This window comes from Mesoplodon mirus (assembly GCF_964341445.2).
Source record: "Mesoplodon mirus genome assembly, chromosome: 4".
Lineage (NCBI taxonomy): Eukaryota > Metazoa > Chordata > Mammalia > Artiodactyla > Ziphiidae > Mesoplodon > Mesoplodon mirus.
The window spans coordinates 6,022,747-6,037,866 of NC_138979.1; the positions used below are offsets into that span (position 1 = coordinate 6,022,747).

The 15,120-nt window shown below is 39.1% G+C and overlaps 1 protein-coding gene and 1 long non-coding RNA gene across 2 annotated transcripts in view; one reads left to right on the plus strand and one right to left on the minus strand.

The window, feature by feature from the left end:
* The window catches only part of LOC309801939, a 115,053-nt gene that overhangs the window by 50,508 nt on the left and 49,425 nt on the right, over positions 1-15,120 (plus strand). The gene's annotated exons all lie outside the window — the stretch shown is intronic.
* Positions 1-15,120, minus strand: part of PTER (phosphotriesterase related) — a 64,973-nt gene that overhangs the window by 24,405 nt on the left and 25,448 nt on the right. Inside the window, exons 2-3 of the mRNA XM_082617069.1 lie at positions 4,524-4,994; positions 2,628-2,893 (exon numbers count right to left, since the gene is read on the minus strand). Of these exons, the coding sequence (XP_082473195.1) occupies positions 2,628-2,893; positions 4,524-4,955 (698 nt within the window). The 5' untranslated portion in view covers positions 4,956-4,994. The remainder of the gene's footprint in view (positions 1-2,627; positions 2,894-4,523; positions 4,995-15,120) is intronic.

Here is a 15,120-nt window from a genome sequence, read left to right on the forward strand (position 1 = left end):
TCAGTAAACATAGTCAATGCAAATAAACTGAATTTAGCATATAAAAAAAGAGAATGACTGGGTAAAACTCCAAACCCAGCCATATGCTTTTTATACAAGACACATGTAAATTATAAAGACAAACACAAAAAGATTGGTACAGTCACATTAACATCAGATAAAACAGCTTTTAAAACACTAGTACTGGGCTTCTCTGCTGGCGCAGTGGTTAAGAATGCACCTGCCAATGCAGGGGACACGGGTTTGAGCCCTGGTCCGGGAAGATCCCACATGCCGCGGAGCAACTAAGCCTGTGTGCCACAGCTACTGAGCCTGCGCTCTAGAGCCCACGAGCCACAACTACTGAGCCTGTGTGCCACAACTACTGAAGCCCACGTGCCTAGAGTCTGTGCTCTGTAAGGAGAGAAGCCACCGCAATGAGAAGCCCGCGCACCTCAACGAAGAGTAACCCCCGCTCACCTCAACTAGAGAAAGCCCACGTGCAGCAATGAAGACCCAACGCAGCCAAAAATAAATAGAATAAATAAATTTATTTTAAAAATAAAAATAAAAAAAATAAAACACTAGTACTTACATTGCGAGGTAAAGCAGCTCCATATATGTTGATATAAGTTTCAATTCATCAGGAAGATATAATAATTTGTATGCATGTGATAACATAGCTTCAAAATATATGAAGCGAAAACTGAAATATGTACAAACAGAAACTAAAAATCCACCATGAGAGATTTTAACATACTTCTCGTAGTAACCAATAGATCAAGCAGTCAGAAAATCAGTAGAAATATAGAATATTTGAACACCATGATTAACAGCTGTAGTCTAAGGGGTATAGAGAGAGGATTTATATAATAACAGCAGAATGCAATGTTTTCAAGAACTTAATAAATATTTAAAAATTTTTAAAATATATATTATCTATACTCTTTTGTATGCCTGATATACTTCGCACTGTTTAAAAAGTATCAAAAATCATCCTTATTGATTAAAGGTGCTACATATATTCCATATCATACAAAAGTATATTATCAAATACATTATTTTAAATTCAAATGAAGCTACCCAAGATCGCAGAGCAAATGGTAGAGGCAAGATTTAAAAGCACATGTCTCTGGGTCCAAAGATTCTATTCTTCATACTGCGACGCACTACCTCTGTGACCAGAAACATCCTTCTGTTTTATCAGTACAACCAGAAGATTCCTGAAGATAGCCAAGTATTGATCTCAATAGCAACCCAGCTGCCAGGACAACTGCCTTTACCTTGATGTCCCTCAGGTTCCCTGTTAACACTGGTTTCTCTGTTCTGCCACAATTATAATATGTTTTATTTTTTATCTGCACAGGATTTTACAGTATTTTTATTAAGATGAAGCATTTTACCAATACGTTCTGTAGGAGCATTAGTTTATTAAATAGCAGACTGTCAGGTCTGATGATCAGGATTTATCAGTCTGCTAATATGGCTGTATTCCACTTTGCAAGATAGAATTAATTGTAACGTATTATTAGTCTCATCGGTACCGTGTTAATTCTTTCATCAATTCAATGTAAAGGCTGATGTCTAGCCTTTGAAGCATTGTTAGGCTTCTTCATACAAATAACTGCAGCCAACGTCTGTTTATATAGTCAGTTATTTTGCTGAGCCCTACGGGTCTAATACAATATGAGGGGGTTGAGTGGTGGACCTCAGAAAGACATGTCCATGTTTCAGCCCTGTCAATCTCTGAAAGTGACCCTATTTGGAAAAAGGGTCTTTGCAGACATAATTGTGTTAAGGATCTTGAGATGAGATCATTCTGGATGATCTGGGTGGGCACTAAATCTAATGACAAGTGTCCTCATAAGAAGCAAAAGAGGAGACACAGACAAGCAGAAGGAGGCCATGTGAAGGCAGCAGAAATTGAAGTTAGGCTACAAGCCAAGGAAAGCCTGGAACAACCAGACACTAGAAGAGGCAAGGATCCCTCCTCCTGTAGATCCCTGGAGGAAGCACAGCCCTGCCAACACCTTGATTCCAGACTTCTGGCCTCCAGAGCTGTCAGAGAATACATTTCTATTGTTTGAGGCCTCCCAGTTTCTTATAATTTGCTACAGAAGCCATAGGAAACTAAGACATAATACCGCCAAACAAATACTATACGTATTACTATTATTTTTTTAGCCGTGCATTGTCCAAAATTAAGATGATTCAAACCACCAGTCACAACAACACACCTCAACATTTCTATGCGTTTATTCTCAGGGTGAAAGCCATCCAATTCCCCTTCCCTTTATATTTGCAGATAAATTTATCACTCTTAACTACTGGCAAATACTGAGCGTGTGGAATTGGCACCAACTGTGACATCATACCCTGAGACAAAGTGGGGACACCAACTGTGAAGCATCATGAAAGATTAATTAAAAGAAATGCCTTATGCAAAATACCTAGGATACTGACACAGGGTAGGGACACAAAAATGGCACTGGGGATTTTTATTAACGTCTATGGTAAAACTTTATAAATACTATCTTCCAAGTAGTTAGTAGTTTTTTTCTAGTGCTTTATGGATCTGATGATTTTACTTATTTGATCATTCATGAATCTTGTGATGGTTTGCACTAGTTGGCAGATGGTCTGCTTACCTATCAAGGTGTGACATAACCGTTTTGGAGATGTCTGCTCCAGCTTCTTGCAGCACTCGGATAATCTGAAATGGTGCACTTGGATTCCTTCCCGGGTGAACAATAACAGGACAGCCGAGCTGAGCCTGAGCGTGAGCTGTTGCCAGTAGAACCTTTCTTTCACTCTCAGTCAGAGGCCAGGAGCAACCAATTTCCCCAATAACGCCACACTTGATACTGGTTCCATCAGCTCCATGGAGAATTTCATTAACAAGGACATCGGTTAGCTAAGGAAGAGAATGAAAATTGATAGACTGGATTTTATCAACACAGAGTCACCACAGTATGTGCATGAATGTAGTCATTCGGTCACTCATTCTTTTAAAAATGTATCCAACATCCATTCAGTTAGTATTGGTCAATGAGAAAGGCGTTTTACTGACCAACTCTCAAATTCAACAAGTTACTGTGAAAGAATTTGAAAAAGAATCGATACATGTCTATGTAGAACTGAATCCCTTTGCTGTACACCTGAAACTAACACAATATTGTTAATCAACACTACTCCAATATAAAATAAACATTAAAAAAATATCAAAACAACAAGTTACTCTAAATCAAAGAGTCCATAGTAACTTACTGTGATTATTTACCAAGAAATTCATGGCGTTAGGAGGCCGCAGGGGAAAAAGTGACTTAATGACAGTACATTCACTGTACATTCGTTCATTGAGATAAAAATCTGTATTTGAACCTAAGGGGCGTCCAGAATGTAAAAAGACTGCCTCTGAATCTACGTCAACTGTAGCAAGTAATTCTTTAATTTTCTCTTATTCATTCCGTCCTTTATCCTATACAGCAAAGCAGATTCACAGCACACAATCCTTATATTGAGTGGTTAGAAGAATGTGTAATCCTGATATCAGGATAGTCTTCAAATAATATAAATGTGTAAAAAGGGAAAGGCCTGACTGGAAAAAAAACGCAGATAAAATTTTGAAATATTAAGTATTTTAAAGATTAACTGACTCTTTGCAAAGACTGCAGCTGACATTCTATGCCTATGAAACAGGCAATGGAAGATACATATAAATATATACATATAGGGTTAGGGTTAGCAAACGGTAAGGTTTAGGGTACAGGTGAGGGTACGGCAACGTGTTAGGGTCAGGGTTCGTGTTAAAGCACGGGTTAGTGTAGTGTACAGATTAGGATTAGGGTAAGGGTTAGGGTAAGGTGTAGGGTTGGTGTTAGGTTTAGGTTCAGGGCTAGGGTTACACACATCTAAATGTATATTATCCGTATGTGTAGAAGGAGAGCACACACCCATACAAAAAAGCTTCGTGGCTTATCCTTTCTTTTTGTCCCTGAAAGATTTACTTTTCCTTCTGCTCATTCTTGCTTAAGATCATATTATGACAAAAACAGGAACATGGATTTTCTTCTATCCCTCCTGGTTTGTAAAAGGAGAAGGAAACATATTCGCAACTGTGCCAAGTCTCTGCCTGCCAGGTTTCACCCGACAGTGAATTTTTATTGCTGGTTATTATAAAATCCAGAAAGAAAATTGAGGTTGCATAACTGAAGCTTCTAATGGAAACCCGAGGTTTACACACAGACTGTGCCCCCGCTACTGCGCACCACGATATACATGAATCTAAGTATTAACCCATTGGGTTTTCCGGTGACCAGTGCATTTAGATCTCCTTCCTGGATGCTTTTTCTTTATGAAATGAAATGTTCCTAATTTAGGTCCCATTGACAGATGCCTTTGCTAGCTAGCAAATTTCTACAGCATGCCTCTGAGCCAGTGACATTTCCAAATGTAGATGACACGTAGGGATATTCCACGGTCTGAAGTTCTGATGATTCTGAATTTACACACAAATATTATTCCAAGAAATTAGGGCTTTTTACCTGCTCCACTGACATGGCTCTGGTCTCTGAAGAGTGAGTTGCATCCACATAAAACCCAGCTCCGGATATGATGTGGACGCCAGTCTCTTCTGCAAGCCGCTTCAAGGTCTGCACATCTCGGCTGATCCCAGTGGTGGTATTTTCCACCAAAGCTCCTCCACCTTTGGCTTTAAAATCCAACAGTTCTTCCTTGATGGCTTCCGTCTCCTGATTCAACTGCAGATTCTCTCTATGGGAATAAGGGTTTTTCTGGATCCAAAATAAATTTTTCATCGTAATAGGTTCATTGGAGATCACTTCATGGCACGGAGGAGGCGGGCAGTAAGAGCAGTCAAAAGTCATTGTCAAGTGTTCGTGGGTCAGGGTGCGGCCCAGTGTGCTTGGCTCCACAAGGCCCAGAACAGTTTGGACTTTCCCACTTAAGGAAGACATTTCTGATGGGACCAGGAGATGCTCTAAAACGAGAGTTTTCTGGAAAAAAGAAAACTGTAATCAGAAAATTTAACACACACATAAATTCTGTCCATAGGGGATGTGAGGCTGTGAACGTATACCCGTATAAGAGAGAGAATCAATGAGACTAGAGATACGATCTCACTTATCATCCTGCCAAAGTCAGAGCCTGCTGCTTGTAAATTGCTTAAGTTCACTGCAGCTCTAAGTGACATGCATGGCGTTAAATGTCCCCCAACCACTTCCACTTGGGACTCCTCCGCCTGATTTAATCCCAAACTCATCTACTGGAATTTTTCTCTTGATATTCAGTTCACATTTTTCTTTTGCTTAATTTTACCTCATTAGTCATAGCTATGCTGCCTTGGATAATTCAAAAATAATCTCCATTAAAAAAACACTTCATAATCAATAACTTGTCTCAAAAGCAGCCATGTATCAGAACTGTTTCATTTGTCATTTTTCAGCTAAATTAAATTTACTGAAGCTACTGATCATTCCATGACTCATTCACTATCCACGTGAACAAATTTCTGTTGAAGGTCCACCACGTAGAAATTGGATATATAAAGAGAAATACGACAAAATCTCTGACTATGACGATTTCACAGATTATTCCCTCAAAAACAGCTGGAGGGACTACATCTAGGTTTAATAATGAAAAAGAAAAACAAACCTCTCCATTCTAGATGTTTTATTTTGCCTAGGGCACACCTCAGAAATACACTTCAAAAATACTGAAAAGCAAAACTTCTTAGGCATAATGAGCTACTGTGAGTTACTGAAACTGAAGTCTGTTGTCTCTAAAAAGAGCAAATGCCTCTCTGTTTATCCTCTGTTTACTTTCATTTGTGACACAAGTTAAGTGTGCACCAAGTTTCTATCAGTGACAGCAAGGACCCGATTCCAATGCTTTTCATTTCCTAAATGAAGGGATTTCACTTGGAAAGAAAAAAGACGATCCTGAAAGTGGTGAAGGTACATAGTCAAGGGCAAAACCACGGCCAGAGACAGTGTCCCACTGTCGCACCAACCAGACACACCCAGATGGACGGTGGAAAACAATCTGCTGGGAACTGAGTAAAACAGTGTCTTTTGGAGCTCTCACATTGTTCCTTTTTTTTTTTTCTCCTCTCCCCTCTTTTTAATTGTGGTAAGACATATATAGCATACAATTTGCCATTTTAACAATTTTTAAATGCACACTTCAGTGGCATTAATTACATTCACAATGTTATGCAACCATCACCAGTATCTGTTTCCAAAACTTTTTTCATCACTCCAGACAGAAACTCTGTAAACATTAAGCAATGATTCTCCATTCTCTCTTTCCCCAAGGCTCTGGTAACTACCAATTTACTTTCTGTCCCTATGAATTTACCTCTTTTAGATATTTCATTAAATATTTGTTCTTTCACATTGTTCCTTTAAAAGACATTCTGAGACCATTTTCCCCCTTTGATGGGGGAGGCACATCCCTTTGATGGTCTTCTGTGACTTTCTGAGAATCAGTTTTCCCATCTGTAAATTAGAACAACAATGCACATTTCATAGGCTGCCATAGGAATTAAATTACATAGCACAGGTGAAAAGACCTGTAAAAGTGTCTGGCACCCAGCACACACCTTCAAGAAAACAGTAGGTTGGTTATGCTCATTCTGGAAACTATTATATATGTCCTGGGTTATTTCTTTCTAGAGGAAGTGGTTGATTAGAGAAGCAATAGGTATAGGACAAGTTTGTAATGGGTGTAGTGCATACATAAGACAAGGTGAAAATAAATCAAAGGTGGAGAAAGAGGAATACTGAGTTATGGGGCCACTTTGCATCAAGCCACTACAATTACCTGGAATGCAGGTGTTTGATATATACTAGCATGCAATGCATAAATGATTGATTTAGACTGTTTGACAGAGAACTTTAGAACTTGTGGCTAGCATGGCCATTAATTTTTGTTTGAGAGTGCTTGTCTGCAAGCCAGGCTTCCAAAAGCTAAATATTGCACGTGGCGGCCATAGCGGAAGAAGATCATTATCTATTTAGAGAATCACTCTGTAGCTGCCGGTCACTACAGACGGCAATATTTTCCATCGATGATGTCTAGGAACTCACTGTTCGACGCCTTATTCCTTGTTACTGTAGCTAGTTCCTTCAGTTGATGAAATCAAAGTACCATTAATAATAGACTCAATATCCCATATGGGTTCATTTGTTCTTCCCCTCCTGGTTGATGGCCTCACCCATGTGATCCTGGAGAATCACCAGGGGCCAGAAACTTGGAGAAACTGACAAAACACTATCACTTTTACTAGGAAAGCACCACACTGCATATTTAATTGATATAGATTTGAAAGAGCAATGTTGGTAAGTTTCAAACTCACAAGCTGCTAGTCTTTGTGAAAAAAAACATCACCTAGGAAATGTCATCTCCTCTGGGAAATTCCTCTAACACTCTCAGGCACAGCTAGTTGGTGCTTTCTGTGATCATATACAATGGAACCCACACTTAAAAGATTAAAGAACAAACTATAGCCAACACCACTCTATGCTAGAATGTATCTTTTAGCGGATTAAAATATGCAGGTAGATTTCCTAGTTCCTCTGCAGTGAGGGAGCCCTTTTGGGTCTATATTCACCCTGGAACTTGTTCTTTTCTCAGTCGGCAGGCAAGGGGCTATTAATGGCCCTCCTCCATAGAGAGAGTGCACAGAATACAGAGGACAGTAAGTGGGCAGTAAAAGCTGCAGTGCACAGCTGTGCAAACAAGAGTGACCCCCCACCCCAAACAAAAAGGAGGCTTCAGGCATTTTACAGAGCATCCGTGGCAAGCTTCCACACTGTATACACCTGCACAGAAGGTAGCGGGAAAAGGGTTAGCCAGAGCTATAAACACACTGGCCACAAGCTTTGTTGTACTTCAGGTATGAAATCTGAGCAGTCAGAGAGACTGAGGACAATCTGCAATTACTATGAGCCTGATCAGAGGAAACAACTCTTCCAATTCCAAAGGGTATAGAATTTAAAAAAATAATAATAATAAAAAGAACATAGAAATTAAAAAAAAAAAGGAACAGAATCAGAGAACAGCACTATTGTACCACTGAGCTGGAAACCAGAGACAATATGCAGGGTTGGTCTTTTTTGAAAACATATGCATAAATGAACTTTTATAAAATGTATAGCAAATTGGCTAAATTACTGGAGTTGGGTGGTGAGTAGGTAGTTTGGGAGTAATTTTAGTTTCATTTCACTGAAATTGTGCCACAGCTACTTCACCCTAGCCATTGCTCTTAAGATTTTTTCTGTCTACCTAGGGTGGAGATCCATTTCAATTATATTTCATATTTCAGAGAGTAGGACTTCTGGACCTCTGAATATTTTACATACGAATGTACAGAATTTCTTTAACAGCAATATACTGTCCAATTTCATAGACATAAGCCCTCTTCCTGCCCCTACATCTGCTGCACCAGGTCCTAGACCAGATTGGAGGTACACAATTTATAATTTTAGAAGCAATGGTGAAATTGGCAATGGTGAAATTGGCAAGTGGATGTTTGATGAATTGATTTTCAGTTCACTTGTTCTACAGCTATGTAAGTTCTAAGCTCTGTAATAAATCCCTCGGTCCATTTCACTTACAGTCGTTTCCTTTCCCTAATCAAACCCTAACGGATTAAAAAATGGGAAAGCATTTCAGAGTTTTATGCAGGAGAAGATATGATCTGAATAACCTGGCCACTGTGCGGAGAATGGACACAAGTGGGGCCAGTGTGCCTACAGAGACCAGCGGGGTGTTGCTAGAATCTGGACAAAATCCAGTGGTGGCTTAGTCTGAGCTTGACGCCAGTGGAGATGGTGAGACAACAGAAGCAGAAAGAAGTACAACAGATGGAAGTTTCTCACTGGCCTTGCTGGTGCTATAAAAGTAGTATCCCCCAAATAAATGGGCTCCTTAGAAAAAAGTGCTGTCTCATGGAAATGTGTGGGCACTTCTATTTTTTTATGGGTTACATCATACAGAGCAGCAGTACTCCATAAACGCTTCACTTAAAGCTGACATTTGATTTGTGACTAAAATATTTTAAACACCGCATAATACTTTTGGAAGCTTGTTTGAATACTTCCGTCATGTGCAGGTTCAAGCCTTTGACATGCCTTCTCTCCAACAGCATCGGTCTGGTGGCTGAACAGCAGTGACAAAGGGAATTTCTCCTCACACACGTCCCCACATGTCCACTTGCCCAGATATTTATGGCTAAGTGGTCCTCCTGCGTGGAGATGTATAACTTTTCATATTAAACACTGTCCAAAGATCAATAGCCATGTCTGAATAAAGAGAAAGAAATCCAGCCACCTCAGTACACAGAACAATAAGGGGACCCAGCAAGCTCTTCAAACTGTGACATAAATAAAACAAAACTACTCAGAGATACAAATGAGCAACTTGGATCTGGAATTCAGAGGAAAATGGTGGGTTTCATCCTCAAGTTTTTTGGGATTTTTTGTTTTTTGTTTTCTATTTGACTAAGGAAGTAAGAGAGACAAACTCTGGATATTTCCAAATCTCAAACAACAAATATGAAGATGGTGGCAGAGATGTACACAGGAAGTGACATTCCTAGAAAAATGCGGTCACAGGCAGGTGTGCTTGGGAAAGATGCCCCCCTCCTCTGGCTCAGCTCAGCGCTTCCCCGTCCTGTGCTCCTTGATGAGAACGGTTCATCTAAACCGCTAGGTCAACTCATTCAAGTGTTTATTAAACTCAAAAATTACATCGGGCTCTTGACTGAAGAGATGGAGCTTGTGGCTTCGTTGACTCTTTAATTTAGTCAAACATGTGCTAACTAGTCAACCCTTCAAGTCACACACACTGTAACTCTGGTAAATTGTACTGCTGGCTTCTTGAATCCGTTACCTGTTTAGTCAACAGACGGTAAATATTTTCTCCTCAATAAAAGAAAGGGAGAGAGGAAGGATGTGGGTGGAGGGGAAAAAGAGAGGGGAAAAAAACAACCTTTCTTTCTATGGAGGTCAAAATACAATATTGCTTGCTACTTATCGTAGTAACGTAAGTAATAGTTGTGCAAAGTTGGCAAAATGCTGCTGTCTGCAGAACTGAATGGACCTTCGTGGTTTTCTTCGTTTGAAAAGCTAAGATCTTAGCTCATCTTGGCCCTTATTCTCAGAAGAAGGTTCCATACTCAGTGCTTTGAGGATGTTTGATGAAACTTTTTGATTTTGCTAACATACAGTCCTGGAAGAGAAACATACACCAAGTTACTGGATACAATAATTAAAACTTCTTTTTCTTCGTAAAGAACTCTCTGAGGTGAAGTTAGTTCTCAGCTTATTATAGAGGACTTTTTTTTTTTTTCTTCTTCTTCCATGGACTCCTAGCAATAGGTTGTCTCCTGGAAACAACAATATTTTGAGCAATTGCACAGCTGGTCCTTAACTGTATTTAGTCATTAAGAATCTTCAATTTTGTGCTAATTTTAATTCTTGGCAAATCAAATTAATGCCGTATCCACAAAATATCTATATTCCTCACACAGTTTCATTTGGGAGGCTATTCTTGAGGTGGCCTGGTTTAGTTGGAAGAATGGTCTGGTCAGAGTCAAAGCTCTTGGCTCTTCCTCTAAACAGCTGTGTGACTTTGGGCAAATAACTTAAGACTCTGAGGCTGTTTTCCCATCTGTGAAATGAAGGGGTTGACCAGATGACTTCTGGATGACATCCATGCTTCTGTGATAGCCTTTAACTTGAAATGGATATTATTGACTTTCTAGAAATCATTATCAATGAAGGTTGTACTTTAAAAACAGTTTTTAAAATGTGTATTTTATATAGATATGCATACATACATACACATACATATAATAAGAGACACAGAATGAATTTCATTCATTAAATATCAATTTCATTTATTAACTATGAATAAAGGCTGTACTTTAAGAATGTTCTTTAAAATGTATATTTTAGTGTGTGTGTGTGTATAGGAGGGGAAAGGGGGAAATCTCTCTTTTATCCCCTATACTTACATAGTATCTAGCATTTGGTTTGCACCTGTGAAACTGGACTGAACTAAATAGAGTCATTTGTTTATGCCTTAATGACTGGAAGAGCAAAAAGTTTCACCCTAAAATGAATAAAGGAAAATTTACTATAACTCTATCATCCCAATAAGATTAAAATCCTCCCCCCCTTTTTGTTGAAGCTTGCAAGTGGAAAGGGCACATAATATGTACAACTATGCTCCAAATCCCAATGGATTATCCCACAAATAATTACTTTTCCTTTTATATACAAACGTGACAGTCTAGTTTACATTATGCCTTCTTAGTGAGAAATGAAGACAGAAGTGGCTACGTACATAAAATTCTCAAGCCTACAAACTAAACCTCAAGCATGATGTATTTTTTAAAAATAATTGCCAGTGGATACAACATAATGGAAAACTGTCCAAATTTCAAATAGCTGTCCAAATATCAAATAAGATACTTATTTGGAATTGCTGCTGCCAGATAAGCCCCAAAACGTGGTGGCAGAGAGGGGAGCTTGATTTCAATTTTGTGTGAACAACGCTTAATAATAAAAGTACTTAACGTGTACACCACATTTAAGGAACTTAACTTACACTTGAAACACAACTAACCATTTGAAATTTGTCATAGATAGAAATCTAGCTTCACATTAAAAAAAAAAGCTTTCCATTCTAAATGGCAACTGAGTCCTAAAAGTTAGCAGAAGTGGGCACATTTTTGGGGATCCAGTAGAAAGTCTGAGTTGGGAGATGGTTAAAACACAGATGGCTCATTCACTGTCTGGCTTGTGAGAGATGAGTAATAGCATTGTGAACATGGTGACATATGGCTCTCCTATACGTAACCCTAGCAAAGTGCCAACTTGCCCAACTTTTCTGAAAAGCAGTTTAGCAATATGTAGCTAGAGTTTTTTTAATGTTATAGCGCTACTGGGGATCCGTCTTCAGGAAATATACCTGTAAAAAAAAAAAATACCTGTAAAAAATATTTATGCCCAAAGTTTTCTTTTGGGCATTATTTAGAATAGTGACCAAAATATCCAATGATATAGGAATGTTTCCCTCTATGATGGAACATTATGCAAACATTCAAGTTATAGTTTCAAAAAATATTTAGGGATAGGAGAAAATGCTCTCATAACATGTGAAAGAAAATACAAAACTGTAAATTTATGGTGGATGTATATGGCTACATATGAGTAGAACTTAAAATGTATTGTGTATCTTGGGCAATAGACAGTAAAGATAGATAATTTTTTTCTTCATTACAATTTAATGTTATGTTCCGGTTTTTTAATGTATATCTGTTTCATTTATATCATCAAAAGGGAGTAAAATGAGAAAAGGTCAATCTTACCAGTGTAAACCTGTACTATCGTATGCCTATACTATTGTCACCTGTAAAATAATAGAGGATAGATTTTGGTTTATTTATGTATTTATTTTTATTGAAGTCTAGTTGATTTACAATGTTGTATTAGTTCCTGGTGTACAGCAAAGTGATTCAGTTATACATATATATGTATATTCCTTTTCATATTTTTTCCATTATGGCTTATTACAGGATACTGAATATAGTTCCCGGTGCTATACAATAGGACCTTGTTGTTTATCCATTCTATATATAATAGTTTGCATTTGCTGATCCTAAACTCCCAATCCAACCCTCCCCCTTTCCCCCTCCCTCTTCGCAACCACAAGTCTCTATGTCTGTGAGTCTGTTTGTTTTGTAGGTAAGTTCATTTGTTCATCTGTGTCATATTTTAGATTCCACGTGTAAGTGATATCATATGGTATTTGTCTTTCTCTGTCTGACTTACTTCACTTAGTCTGATAATCTCTGGGTCCATCCATGTTGCTGAAAATGGCATTATTTCATAGAATATAGATTTTTGAATCCTCAGCTAAGATACACAAAGATTTATTAACTCAAGAGCTATTTCAGATTCTTCTTTATTATCACAGAATTGCTAATTGCCAGTCAAGCCTGAGATTTGATATTGTTCATGTGCAAATACTTCTGATCAAATTACATGCCGTTGCAGTGGCTATGGTTCGCTTTGATTACATTCAAGCTCTTTGACCGAGCCCTTCATGGATTGAACTTAACTCTCGTGGAAGTCCTGGAGCCCAACGAGATTTTTGGAAAAGCGTCAGCAGCCTGAATAAATGTTATCACAGTCAAGCCACTCAAGGACCACAATCCCACTATGGAATACACTCCTATGTGTGGTTAGGGATGCAGATGGGGGTGTAGTCAATGAGTCATTTCATAGGAAATGTCAGAAATTATGAAGTATGGGTCATCATTTATTTATAAGTGAAAAAGAGGGATCAAACGATATAAATTTTAAGTAAAGATAAAGCATATAAGGACAAAACCATAAAATAATCTTTTTTCAAGGAAGGTTAACAGCCTTTGACAGGTTAGCAGAAAAACAAAAAGATGAAATAAACATAGTTATCTATCCACTGGGTCCCCCTCCAACTTGTTCTCCATAGTCTAGGGATCCTGATATAACATAGATTTGATCATTTCTGTCCCTCCTTCAAAATCCCCTAGAAGTTTCCCATTGCCCTTGGGATACAATCCAAAATACTTGGCATAAGCTATAAAGCATGGCGTGATCTGGTTCCTTCTCCAATCACTTCACTCCACTCTACCCTTTCTCCCTGACCCCTCTCCTCCCTGGCCTTTCAGTTACTCAAAAATGCCAGAATCTTCAACTCACCATCTTCCTACAGACTCTAAAGTTTGTGTTGTTTTCTCCCCCACTGATTTTGTGGCTAAATTCTCAACTCAGTGTCATTTCCATAGAAGCTTTCTCTATTTTCAAGCTTGTGTGGTCCTGAGGGCACCTGAGACTTGGTCCTAAGTACATTCTCCTTGCCCGCCCCTCCCCCCTTGTCACAATGCACTTCAGGTACCTTCTCCCATAGCCCCATCTGCCTCTCTGCAGAAACCTCCACAAATTAACCCTTTCACATCCAGCTTCTCCATCCTTTTAAAAAAAGCCAGTTATCATAGATTCCATAAATATTTCTTGAGCATTCCTTAAGTGTAAGATCCTGTGCTTGGCAGGTAGAGCCTATGGGAGATACCCAACATGCTTGCACCTGTCTCAAGGTCGCTGAATGTGTTTCTGCCTCTTTTTTTCTGAGCTAACAAATCCCACCTACTCCCACTCTGCCTCCTCAAGCCTTTTCCTATCCTGGCTAACCTGTACTAGGTCTTCAGGATGAGGCTTTGGCATCATTCCTTTCTTTCTTTTTTTTTTTAAAGGACCTTGAAATGCTGAAAATGACAACCTTTTTTTTTTAAGTATTTAAAATTTTTTTAAATTTATTTTTGGCTGCCTCGGGTCTTAGTTGCAGCATGCGGGACCTTTGTTGAGGCATGCGGGATCTTTCGTTGCAGCGCGCGGGCTTCTCTCTAGTTGTGGCATGCAGGTGCTCTCTTCTCTAGTTGTGGCGCGCAGGCTCCAGGGCACGTGGGTTCTGTAGTTTGCGGCACACAGGCTCTACTTGAGGCGCATGAGCTCAGTAGTTGTGGCGCGCGGGCTTAGTTGCCCCACTGCGTGTGGGACCTTAGTTCCCTGACCAGAGGTCGAACCCGCGTCCCCTGCATTGGAAGGAGGATTATTTACCACTGGACCACCAGGGAAGTTCCTTGGCATCATTTCTAACTGGAAGGTTTTCATGATGTTCCTCCTTGTTGCTCAAGCATTCTGGATAAGATGCCCACTCTAGGTGCTCTCATAGTTATAAGTTTACCCTTGAAACTCACATCTTGTGTTAATGTCTGTCCATCAGACTTTGAGCTCCTTGAGGGCAGAGCCCGTGTCCTGGCTCTCAGTCCTCAGCCCCTGGCAGTGCCTGGCACATAGCAGTACTTAATTAAGAGCTATATATGCTTGCTTGGTTTAATCCAGCCCTATTCCACGAAGGATTTGAGGTAACTTACACAAAAGACACATAAAGAAAACAAATATTAAAGCCAAAGCAAGGAAATTATAAACGGAAGTAGAATCAGGACCAGAAAAGAAGAACAGGTTCATGGTTGTTAGAAAAGGGCTAAAAAATTTTTTCCTGGAATAT